Source organism: Sminthopsis crassicaudata, chromosome 2, assembly GCF_048593235.1.
Source record: "Sminthopsis crassicaudata isolate SCR6 chromosome 2, ASM4859323v1, whole genome shotgun sequence".
NCBI classification, from domain to species: domain Eukaryota; kingdom Metazoa; phylum Chordata; class Mammalia; order Dasyuromorphia; family Dasyuridae; genus Sminthopsis; species Sminthopsis crassicaudata.
The window spans coordinates 101,964,947-101,977,980 of record NC_133618.1 but is presented as its reverse complement, the minus strand read 5'-3'; the positions used below and the strand labels follow the sequence as shown (position 1 = coordinate 101,977,980).

At 32.3% G+C, this 13,034-nt stretch overlaps 2 protein-coding genes across 5 annotated transcripts in view; both read left to right on the top strand.

Moving 5' to 3' along the window:
* LOC141554703 (ankyrin repeat and SOCS box protein 3-like) overlaps nucleotides 1-13,034 on the top strand; it is a 437,022-nt gene that overhangs the window by 231,866 nt on the left and 192,122 nt on the right. The window lies entirely within an intron of this gene.
* LOC141554697 (proteasome activator complex subunit 4-like) overlaps nucleotides 1-13,034 on the top strand; it is a 60,304-nt gene that overhangs the window by 36,945 nt on the left and 10,325 nt on the right. For all 4 annotated transcript variants that reach the window (XR_012485923.1, XM_074286906.1, XM_074286905.1 and 1 more), the window contains 9 exons: nucleotides 683-774; nucleotides 1,423-1,554; nucleotides 2,025-2,233; nucleotides 2,700-2,785; nucleotides 7,130-7,258; nucleotides 7,921-8,076; nucleotides 10,382-10,544; nucleotides 11,799-11,932; nucleotides 12,611-12,749. Coding sequence is in view for 3 of the 4 variants with exons in the window: in XM_074286906.1 (XP_074143007.1) it covers nucleotides 683-774; nucleotides 1,423-1,554; nucleotides 2,025-2,233; nucleotides 2,700-2,785; nucleotides 7,130-7,258; nucleotides 7,921-8,076; nucleotides 10,382-10,544; nucleotides 11,799-11,932; nucleotides 12,611-12,745 (1,236 nt within the window). In the remaining variant the exon portion in view is untranslated. The remainder of the gene's footprint in view (nucleotides 1-682; nucleotides 775-1,422; nucleotides 1,555-2,024; nucleotides 2,234-2,699; nucleotides 2,786-7,129; nucleotides 7,259-7,920; nucleotides 8,077-10,381; nucleotides 10,545-11,798; nucleotides 11,933-12,610; nucleotides 12,750-13,034) is intronic.

The following is a 13,034-nucleotide window of genomic DNA, read 5'->3' as shown; positions in this document are numbered from 1 at the left end:
CCTCACTGTCTCACTTTCTTTAGAAAATTAATAGAGATAATAGTTATTCAATTAAAAATTAACATATAGAGATGGCACATGGCAAAGGGGCAGCCAAAAGATCCAGGACAGCTTGCCTCTAATATCAGCTGTGTGAATCTTGAACTGTTCACTTCACTCCCCCAGTACCTTAGATAGTTTTCTAAGTGTCCTTTAGATTTTATTAAAATTACTTTTCTGCATTAGTGGAAGGATTTTCTGAATGAGGTAATCAATAGGTGGATGAAGTCACAGTGTCTTAGGATGCTACTGTTTCTCCTCTCGCGCCCTCTCAACCATCACTCCACACACATACACATACAGCCTGTCAACAAGTATTCTGTAAGGTTAGGATTTAGAATATCAATAGCATTACTTTAAAGATCACTTCCAAGATAAATTGCTAGTTAATGGACAGAACAATTGAATTGGACAATTGTTATCTTTCTAGCATGTCCTAGTGTGAAAAACTTCGTAAATAATGAATTTATTTTCTTAATTAGTTCTGACCAAGGCCTAAGAGGCCTATATTTTATTGTATTGATTTCACTTTTGCATTTGAACTTACTGTTTCAAGTCTTTACATAATAATTATATTTGTAGTATACTTTGCAGAATTGTAGATTTCCTGAAATATGATACTTGGACATATTTTTCAATACAGGAAAGCAGAGATCCTCGGAAACTTCATTGGCTGTTTGAGTTGTTATTGGAGTCTCCATTGAGTGGTGAAGGAGGATCTTTTGTAGATGCGTGGTAAATCATAACAAACTTGAAATTTTAGTTATTAAAATGTTTTTGTGACCAGCTCACATAATACATAAATAGAAGCAAGCTAGTTGTATTGCCTTGGTAATCTTGATGAATTTTTATTTTTAGATCTAATACAAAAAAGTAAATTAATATATAGCTATCTTTATTATGAAGACAGTAATAACACTAAAATTTAAAATAAATTTTATCCAGTCATTTCAATCTTCTCTACCAAATATTTCATTGGAAAGTTCTTATTGAGTGACTGTATTGACCGTGAATGTGTATAATTCCTGTGGTCACTCTTTACAGTTAAAGGAATTCCTGAACAGTATTTTCTATAAAGCAGAAAAAAAGAAAATAAAAGATTTGGAGAATTTAGAAAAAGAATATTGATAAAAATCAGTTCTGCAACTAAGTATGCTTGCTTATAAAGCAGATCAGCCAATCTTTTGGTGACTGAATTTCTTCATGTATTTTACCTTCATTATATTGTGTAAGGCAAATGAGAACTTGAGGGAAGATTGAGTCAGTGATATCTTTGTGGTCATGATTTATCTCAGAAAATTAAAGTTACTTTAGTGTGGTTATATACAATTATTTTTATAAATGTATGAAGATAAATGATGAAGATGAAATTTTATTTTTTAGTCGACTATATGTTCTACAAGGTGGGCTTGCCCAGCAAGAATGGAGGGTACCTGAGCTATTACACAGGTTACTGAAGTACTTAGAACCCAAACTCACTCAAGTTTACAAGAATGTCAGGGAAAGGATAGGGAGGTGAGTATTGTTTCACTTTGTGGCTTAAATGTTTTTAATATTTTTTTCAAATTCTATAGTACATATTAGTTATATTTTGAAGGAATAACATTTAGTAATTGACTCCACGTATTTAATATTTATATATTATTAGGACTTGTCTGTATATTAACTTCTTATATATTTATGTGAATATTCTTGACATTTGTTTTAATAGTTTTGAATGTTCACTTAGCAGAAAGTAACAATCCAAATTCAATTATATTATGCTTTTTTAGCATTTTAAAATTTCTTCTTTGGAAAGTTGACTTAGTGAGCTTTGTATTATGTCACATAGAATGTTGGAGAATGTATTAATAAGCTGTTTTAAGTTATACTTTAAAAGAAAAATTCAGAAAATATGTTTGTTGAGTCATGACTTCTAAAGATGAGGTATATTCATTTAGTCTCTATTAATGTTTCTCTTCTACTTTGTATATTTTATTTTACAGTGTACTGACTTATATATTCATGATAGATGTTTCTTTGCCAAACACTGCGCCAACAAAATCTCCTCGTGTTCCTGAATTCACTGCCCGTATCCTGGAGAAACTAAAACCCCTCATGGAGGTAGATGAAGAAATCCAGAATCATGTTATGGAAGAGAATGGAGTTGGTGAAGAAGATGAAAGAACTCAGGGCATCAAACTATTGAAAACCAGTGAGCCATTACATTATGTTAATAATGGTAACATTTATGAGATTAGCAAAAACTTAGTCAAAAATATACTTTTTTTTTTTACATATAGTCTTTTACATTTTGATTCAGTAAATTCATTTTAGCATTTCTGCTTATATAGGATTGATTTGTGCTGATTGAATAGTATGAAGTGAATTTTACTTTATTTTGCTATATAAAGTATAAATTTAAACTGGAAAAGAAATTGTATGATAAGTTGATGCTTCTTTGTAAAACCCACATCAATGAAACAGAAGGATTTGTAACGGTATTTGTCTGGTACTAATGGGTCAAATAATGACTTTATGTGGAATGACTAAGCAGTTAACATTCTTGCTTTCTAGCACTAAGATAGTTCTGAGATTCTCTCATGTGAAGGACTAAGCATTAGTTCCCCACTCTTCCCATCTTTGTTGGTCATTGAATCCATAATTTTCTCCCCAAACAGTACTGAAGTGGCTGATGGCAAGCGCAGGACGATCCTTTTCTACGGCAGTCACAGAGCAGCTCCAACTTTTGCCCTTGTTTTTTAAGGTATTACTTGTGTTCAGGCTGTGAGGGTGTATATCTCACCCTCCCATCCTCTCTTCTAGGAATTTGGGGTTGATAGTGATAAAATGATGTGTTTGTTGATAGTATGTACCTATGATGCTTTACATGAAAAAATGCTGAGAAAGGCTGAGCACATAGAGTAGATGAGTTAGAATCTTAGAATCAAGCATTTACAGAATAAAAGAATAATTCTGAATCTACTACATCAAATTGTACTAAGTCATTGACTGTTCACTGATGATGAATAGCCAATTTCTGAGCTATTTTGATTGGTTAGGTAAAAATATTTAAAAAAAACAAACAAACAAAAAAACCCACCAGTAATTTTGTTGAGAAGCCATTTTCTGAGTCAGATTAATCTTTAATCACTAAAGATTAAAATCGTAATCCTTTTGTCTATGAAAATTTAAGGCTTGAAAATATAAAATAAATATCTAAAGAAAAATATTTTTGGTAGCATATAATGACTTCTCATCCGATCTAAGAATGCCAGCCTCATTGTGATAAATGAATTATAACATTTCATTAGATGCCGCTGCTGAGACCTTGTATAACTGAAGTGATATTACAAAAAGGCATTATCTCTGCGGCTTATCGTTATAAGCTTTTTTCATTTTTTTTCTTCTGTTCTGTATAGGTATAGGAACGAAGGCAGATTGGCAAGTCTTCTACAATTTAAGAGAGTTTCAGAGGGTTACATGAGTGGTGATGAGAGTTAAATGATTTGCGCAGTGTCCCACAGCTTAGTTTGTCAGAAATGAAATTCCTGATTCAGGTCTCCCTGACTCAGCAATTGGCTCTCAATTCACTCTGTCATGACCTTTCATACTGTACTGTGTGATAGTACTTACTGTACTGTTTAAAAACAAACCATGGATATGAATTAATAGATTTGGTCAACCACAATTAAAAATACATGAGGCTAATTACAGCCTTAATTTCAGTCTAAAATAGTAGTATGGTTTGTTATGATGAAGAGCTCTCTCTCTTAACCTCTCCCATCTCCAATTTTCTCTTTCACTAGCAAACTTATCTAATCTAATTCAGCATGCTTACTTGTTTTTTTTTTTTATTATTACTTAGTCATGCCTGACTCTGTTAACCCATGTTTGGGCTTTCTACGGTAGTTACTGGAGTGGTTTGATATTTCTTTCTCCAGACAGTCTTATAGTGAGGAATGGAGACAGAGTTGTGACTTCCCCAGAGTCACACAGATAGTAAGTGTGTGAAACTAGTTTTGATGTCAGGTCCTCCTGACTTCAGGACTAGTACTCTATGTATTGTGCTACCCAGCTGCCCCTACTTGATGTATGTTATGTGGAAAGATCTTGGGGATTCAAAGAAAGATTTTCTCAACTCTAAAAACAGAAAAGAGTGGTCTAATAAGGATATCAATGAGTTAAACTATTTTTGATAATTAAAAAAATCCTTACCATTTAAGTAGGTAACATTTTTAATAATATTTATAACCTAAATGTTATTTACAAAATAGGTGGTTGAATTAAATAATCACTAAGAGCCTAGTTGTGTCCTAATAGTGGTCTATTATTTTATGTCTGCAGTCTTCGGCCTAAAATTAAAAGCTCTCCAGAGTTTTACTGTAGCCACTTCTCCATCCTTTATTTACTTACTCTAAGTTACAGCCATATCCTAGATTCCTTGACTTTTCCATATAATCCATTTCCTTATGTTAGTGCCTTTTTGCTTGTAAACTATATCTTCTTCTGGAGGTCTCAGAATCCTCCAAGGCCCAGTTCAAATGCAATATCTTCCAAGCAACTTTTTTTTAAAAGTTCCCTTCATCCTTCCTTACTATACCAGTATCCCCAAACAAAATTGGAAGTTATGTTTTCTTTCTCTGAACTTTTTTTTTTAGAACTTTGTACTTTTAGAATAAAAACATCTTAAGATTGAAAGGTAATGTTTAGAAATGCTGTCCAGGTATCCAATCCTCCCAAGAATCTTACTATACTTAAACATTCTACTTCATAATAGTGCTTTGTGTGTGTTACCACAAATAATACATTGTAAGTTTCACAAGTTGTATTTTCTATGAAAGATTAAAACTACAGACAAAAAAGGGTAAGTATTTATGCTATAGAGGATACATTTCTAAGTATTAAAAAGCATCTTATTTCTGCCATGTCAAGTCAATCCAATCTACTTTTCCATACTTTGTCTTTGAAGACAAAAATGAGGTTAAAAATTATTATGCTGGGACAGCTAGATGGCACAATGGATAGAATATTGGCCCTAAACGGAAGACCTAAGTTGAAACTCAGACTTATACCTAAAGACTTCTTAGCTTGTGTGACCCTGGTCAAGTCACTTAATCAAAATTGCCTTGGGGAGAGAGGGAGAGAAAAGCCAAAAAACTATCATGACATTTCAGAACCACATAAAGATCTATTTAGCCTGGGGGGGTTCTTCTTTTATTCTTTCATTCAAGCCACAAAAAAGAAAAATGAGTGGGGAAAAAAATTTCTAGCAGCTTTTACCTGGACTATCACAATAACTTTGTTTGTTCTCCTCCTACTTCATTACCCATAGAGCTGCCAAAGAAATTTTCCTGATCTGATCAAATCAATTCTTCCATTCCATAACTGCCAGTAGGCTTTTCTCTAGATTCAAATATACCCTTCTATTTGGCATGTCAAGTAAAGAATGTCATTTAAAAATGCAGAGCAGAGAAAATAAGATAAAAAGGAAACAGACAACAAACATGCTGGCTCTGGAAGTTCAAGTTAAATTTTATTATAGGCTGAAAAAAGGAAAAGCAGTGAAGAGAGATTTGCAGTTTCATATATAATCTTTTTTTTTATTTTACTTTGCATATGGAGATGCTTATCTTATGTGATATTTACTGAGAATTTTCCTAGTCGACTCTCCCCTCTCCTCACATGGCCTTCCCTATTAGACTATCTCCCATTAATTCTTTCTATCCATATCTCCATGCATACACACATAATTATCTTCATGCCATCTTACACTTTTGAATGAGAGCCCCCTGAGGGTAGGAGTTGTGTTTGCCTTTTTTTTTTTTGGGGGGGGGGTTAATTCCTACTGTTTAGCATAGCAACTACCTTAACAAATAATTAAGTGATTTTTTTTTTTAATACAGTGTTTAGCACATTGTCACACTCATAGCAAGTCCAAATTAAAGGCTTGTTGAGCTATCTGCTCCTTCAAATGAAATTGGTTTAGATTTATTTTATAATGTCTAAAAAATCATGAAATTACTCAAAACCATTCACTTTTAACATGCTGGGTTAACAATGATAATTTGTTCTCATAACATTTTAAAATAAAAATTCTAGATATTGTATTTTCAATTAGAAAGAGAAGTTCTATTATTAAACTCAACAAAAATTTCACTGGTCTTCATAATTTAATCATTACATACAAGAACTTGTGTACATATTCTATGTTTAAAACACTGTCCTCCTCTCCCTGCCCCCCAATCTTATCTGTCACACAGCTAGGACACTGTACATCACTTATATCCATTCTCAAGTATTCTGATTTGTTCAATTTTTACATCGACTATTCAGAATAGTTGTGGATAATTATGATATTCTTAAATAAGTTCCATTCCTATGATTTTAAATTTTCTTTCTAGTCTCTTTTCTTCTCCATTAATATATGATTTTATTGAATTATTCATACTAATCATTCAATAAATATTCATCTACTACCAGCTATCTGGAAAGCACTATGAGAGATGCTATAGGAAATACCCAAAATATTGTGTTCTTAAACAATAAATTTTATACAAGCAACCAGGTTTCAAATCTCACTAAAAACGATTGTAGCTCATTTAAGCTAATTTAACAGAGAAACAGTACTGGTATGGTGACTAAATAGCTGCAAGCTATTTTGGTTCAAGGCTAGTCTTTGATCCCTATTGGCTTGCTGAATTTGTCAAAGTTAACCCCACTATTTCAAGCAATTTTCTTAGTCTAAATTGCAAAATAATTACTGATGAGTCAATCAACAAGCTGCTGCTGCTGTTTTTTATTTTTTAATATGTTAGAAGCTAAGAATACAAAGATAAAAGGGAAACTTTAGGGGAAAGAGTTTTTTCATAAGGGCTCCTATATTAATGAAGCCATAGATACAGAAAAAGAAAAAAGTCAATAATTGTGTCAAATTTAGTTAGCCTATGTTAACTACATATCTTGATGGATCCAAGAATAAGATCTCAACCGTATGTCAAGATGTCACTATACTCACTGATTTTTTAAAAATAAATCTTTATTTAAAATGTATTGCTTTCAGTAACAACTGTTTTCTAAGTTTTTGATTGAAGTTATTTTTATTCCCTAGATTGCCCCAGTTGAAAATGATAATAGCTATGATGAATTAAAAAGAGATGCAAAGTTGTGTCTTTCGTTAATGTCTCAGGGGTTGCTTTATCCTCAACAAGTGCCTTTGGTGCTTCAGGTGCTAAAACAAGTAAGTGAAAGTCAAGTAGAAGGAAAACCCAAGAAAGGGTAATGTCCTAAAACCTAGAGAACATTACTATAAGAAAATCTCTTCTTAAAATTTACCAAGACCACACTTTGAGATTCATTGATGAAAATAATAGTTAAATTTTTAAGTCTTTTCATTGTGAGATACTTTATATGCATCCTCTCATTTGATCTTCATAAACAACTTTATAAAGAGATTATTGTAGCTAAAAGTCTATCCATTTTGATAACTACCATAGCAAATAGTCCCATTTGAGGAAACTCAAGTAAGAGAAGTTAAATGACTTGCCCATGGCATGTGTCCCAACAGAATTAATTTTTTCTAAAGTCTCTTCTTTGCTCAAAATGCAGTGATTTTCTTATTACTTTTCATCCCCTATCCCAATTGATAATTCCCACTGCCTCCTACCATTCCTTCCCTTACATGTCCACCTAGTCCCCAGATATTCTTGAAGACTAGATTATTTTAGTTTTTGCTTAAAGGGCAAATGGATAAACCACATTGACCTATTTAAACTTATGAAAAGGGCTTACATTAGGTTAGGATATAGTACCACCTGATTAATTCAGTATTTTTTTCCTTAAACTTTTGTTTTTCATGGGAAGTTATTTGCCTTTATTTTTATTTTTTTTTTTTTTTAACAGACAGCAAGAAGCAGTTCTTGGCATGCTAGATACACGGTACTGACCTACCTCCAAACCATGGTATTCTATAATCTCTTTACTTTCCTAAACAATGAAGAAGCAGTTAAAGACATTAGATGGCTTGTTATAAGTCTGTTGGAAGATGAACAGCTAGAGGTAAAATTAAACTTTTCAAGCTTTTATTCTTTTTAAAAATATGTAATATGTAATAAAAAAACACCACCAGTTAATAAATTTTAGCACAATAATAATTTCTTAATTATCTTAAAATGACTCTTTGCAGGTTAAGAATTGCTATGCCCTGTTTTCAAGTTTAAAATTTACTTATCATTGAAATTGTCTTTTTAACATATCATGAGGAATAAATCAAATATTCTATATACATGAAAATCAGACTGGAAATAAAATTCAGGGGTAACAAAAACAAAGGTCATAAAATCAATAAAATTCTCTTATACTGTCAAATAGTAAAGGCCCTGAAATAAGCTCCCACAATAAATTTTTAACAAAAAATTCTTTTTTGCATTAGTTAAATTAACATGAAAAGATGGTAGTTCAACTTTGTTTACATCCAGAATTTTAACTTAACTCTCTCAGTTTTAACTTGCAAAAAGTATTTTCTGTAGATTTATTTAAAAAACAAAACAGTAAAAGTTGTTTTACTTTAAACTTAAATGGTAAAATTAAAAACAAGTTTAATTTTCTTAAGGTTTCTTTGTGGAAGTGGACCTGATAATTTGTTTCATTTTGGCTAACTAGAATCGATTCATCCAGTCAGTAGAAGCAAAGCTCTAGCCTTTGTTTTTGTTTCTTGAAAAAGCAGAACCTGATATTTCTAAAAGCCTCTTGCAGGGAAGGGAGGAGAAATATGTTGCAACAAATGATTTCTCTTTTGAATTATCCCTGAATTTTTCTTGAGTTTTAATGTCTTTTTTTCTTTTAAAGGACAGACAGGTAATAAAATTCAGGAATTTTTGTGGAAAAATGGTGTATAATTAGTTTCTAATTTTATGGACTTTTCCCATAAAGGTGCTCCTTGGAATAAAGTCTTGTAATTAATTAGTTATTAATTCAACAACACTGCAAAATGGAACCTAATATTAAAAACAGTAGAAACTACTGCAGCTTATCAGTTTGCTAATTTTGTGCTCCAGTGCTTTCACTTCAGTTTTGGGATTTGTTTGTGTCTTTTGATTATTCAAAAAATGCCAGTTACAACCTTGTTAGGCTTCATCTTATGTTTTTAATAGCAACTAATATCAAGTTGTTCACATTTTAACAATAATTAGTAGACATGAAAATAGATGGAAATCTCAAGCACTTGTTAATACATTCAATTTAAATTCAACCTGTTTCAGAGTATTAGAACATTATATTCATCTATTTAGACAGTGTTTTTTGCTAAATATGATCATGGCATTTATTGAAAGTTTATCATTTTGTATTTGCATAGACATGTCCAGATGTCTAATTATAAGTGCATCTTTGTTATAGGCCAGAACTCTGAACTTGAAACAAGGTGTTAAGTCAGTAGAATTGATAAAGACAATAGTAGTTCAGTACATGTACTTAGTACTTAATATAGTTCTACAAGATTCACATCTATGATAAGAGAGCATATAAGCTCAGACAAACTCAGCCAGAATCAGAACGAGGGAAGGAAGGCAAGGTGGTCCTCCTGCCCCTTCCCCCACAGAAACCAAGATACATTCAGAAGGATCTCAAGAAAACTGGCCCAGGCCCCACGCAAGGAGATAATAAAGGATTTGGACTTTAACACCTGGCTACACTTGTGGCGATTACTGAATTGAAATGAAAGCTGTTCCCAGAGACCCCAAGAAAACCAAGCCAACAGAGAACATTACAATACTTTTATCATTAATGTGCTGCAGTGAATGCTTGGTAGAAGTCAAAAATATTTTTATGATTAAATATGAGATGATACCATTGAGAGATTTTTCTTCTGGAAAGTCCAGGTGTTTTTCTTATCTAAAATTGAGTGTTATCCTTCTTCAAATCCTTGGGACTGACTAAATTAAAAAATTTGTAAGCCAAGTCTGAATGTTAATAGCCTATGAAGTTGATGAGAAAAAAGAATGGTTAATTCTTTTAAATGTGTGTTGTAATTAAATGATTGATGGAAATTGTGAATTTGTAATTTTTAAATTACTACTAAAAATGATATGTTTCTACTAATTTCTAGCATTTCTGAAACAATTTAAAAACTTAGTGATATAGAATGTATACATTACATATACATTAAGTTCATGATTAGTACCACTTATATATCTCTCATTCATCTGATAAAATTCCCCCCCCCAAAACCTCCAAACTTGCATTTTTGTAAGAAAGTTTTTTGATTTTTTTTTTTTTTTTTTGCATAAAATTACTTAACAGTTACCTCCCTATAAATTCCCAATGGTAGCTGCACCTTGGTACACATAACTTTCTCTTTTCTTAGGTTCGAGAAATGGCTGCTACCACTCTAAGTGGGCTATTGCAGTGTAACTTCCTTACCATGGATGGCCCTATGCAGATTCACTTTGAGCAGCTTTGCAAGACAAAGCTACCTAAGAAAAGAAAACGAGATCCTGGCACAGTGGGAGACACCATTCCATCTGCAGGTAAATTATTGGAAGTTTTTTCTTGCATCAAACTAACCTTGCTGCTTTTTAACTTCTTTTTATATTTCCTACCTTGACTATCTGTAGCCAAAAATAACAAGTCTAATTGCTCTTCTATACAAATAGGCCTCCTGACTCTTTTACTCATACAACGTTAATTCTTGGTGGTTCGCCCTCTTCTGGAGTATAATGATGCCTACTAAATGTGACAGCCAGAACTGAACTTAATATTAACCTGAGTAATGTATAGGACTATCACCCTTATCATATAAGAAATAAGAAATTTCAGAACATGACAGTTGAAGGTTTACCATATAGAAGAGGGATTTTGTTTTTTCTCAGAAAATAGAAGTAGCACCAACATGTAAAAATCAGAAGGATGCAGATTCATAACAGTGAAAAATTTGTATATTACCTATCATTGGAGGTATTCAAGGATTAACTTCAACAAGTGATGGGTCCTATGCTTAGTAACTCCTTGAAAATATTAAAACAGAGACTAGTTGACTACTTGTTGGGTCTGTTATGGTTGAAATTATCATAAAGTACAAGTTAGACAAGAATTAAACTTTTAAGTGTTCTTCCAGGTTCCTGAAATTCCCTGATTTTGTTAATACCAAAATGTGAATGAAAATTTTAAAAAAGAAAGAAAGAAAAAAAGCCCAAACAGATTTTAGCTTATATTATCAAGTTGATTGATTGACAATGTGTTTCCCCTTTCATCCTGTATGTTTAATTTAATGTGTTATGTTATAATGCTTATGTAATGCTGTTACATATAGGATGAACTATTAAAGAATAATGAAGCAGCTTGACTTTCACAATTTTACTGACAATACAGTTGACTGATTAGTTTTATTTGGAAAGATCTGAAGGTAAGAGAAATCCTAAAACACCTTAGTTTATTTACATAATTTGTGTAAAATTGAATAAGGCAAAGAGACCTAAATTTTTAAGTTTTCATTCTCCAGGGCCTCTGCTACTGTAAATAGAATCTGAAGGTCAGAAATTATATTCCCTCTAATTGGACAGGGGCTATATAAGCTATATTTCTAGCATTAACTTCCAAAAGTAATACCATCACTCAGAGCAAAGTGATTTAGGATACTAAAGACATCTTGGATACATTTACTTAAATACATTTATTTAGCTCTGATTTGTATTGGTCATGCTTTGTACATCCACTTGAATGATAACATTTCTGTCTTAAAAAAAAAAATCAAAATAGTTTAAAAGAAATTATTTCCTTTTTAGAATTGGTCAATCGCCATGCTGGAGTGCTAGGAATTGGTGCATGTATTTTATCTAGTCCCTATGATGTCCCTACCTGGATGCCACAGCTCCTGATGAATCTCAGTGCACACCTGAATGATCCCCAGCCTATTGAGGTAAAATTTTTTGTTTTATTGCACATTCTATATCAATCTTTTTACCCCCAAAAAAAACATACAAATTTTATTATGGTAGCTTTTTTTAAAAAACTATAAATTGTTACTTTTTACTTCTGATAACCCTTTTCTGCCTTTATTTTAGCAAACAGCCACTTACAGGGAGCCCCAAAGTGTCTGATATCATGTTAGTTTTTATTCTTAAGTATTAGCTTCCCCCCCCCCCCCCCCGAATGCAGAATAGTTAGTGTGGGGTAATACACCATATTTATTTAAAGAATAAGAGTGTGGTTGTTGTTGCATTATGGTATGGACCTTGAACTATTCTCTTTGTTATCTTAAGTAATAGGATTACACACTTATCCCCATTCCAGATAGAAGTATATTGAGAATTGTTACTGTTGATGTAATTTCTAATTGGTTTTTATTTTAAACAGTACTATTCCTCCCAGTAATTCTGAGTTGCTTAAGGTCTTTTTTGTTAGCAAAAGGAAAAAGAAGTACAGGGTAAGAACTTTGATGGGGTAAGAACTTTGATTTGGCCAGAGATGACCAAGAGTTTGACAGTTACTGTCTTGGAAGATAGATTCCCCTCTCCCCACCTCCCACTTAATTCTTCTTTAATAAATGGAAATATGTTCAGAAAGACTTAAGATCTTTGGATTACCTGTTCTTTAGATGACTGTAAAGAAGACTTTATCCAATTTCCGAAGAACACACCATGACAACTGGCAGGAGCACAAACAGCAGTTCACTGATGATCAGTTGCTTGTGCTTACTGATCTCCTGGTGTCACCATGCTATTATGCATAGAAAAGTAAGTAAAGTTCTGGAATATCAAAAGGTAGTGATCTTGTTTGTTTTAATTAAGATAACAAATTTCTCTGTGCGTTCTTGCTTATATTCTTGGATTGTAATCACTTTGAAGGATTGGCAGTTTAAAACATAATTTATTTTTGTAACATTAGATGTGTTTACAGTGTGAATAGCATTATATTTAAATGTATGGTGAAATATATACCCAAATCCATTCCATTTGCAAACAGCCCACTGAGGAAAATGCACACCATTCTTACAAGCCCTTATCTCTCTTTCACCCTTT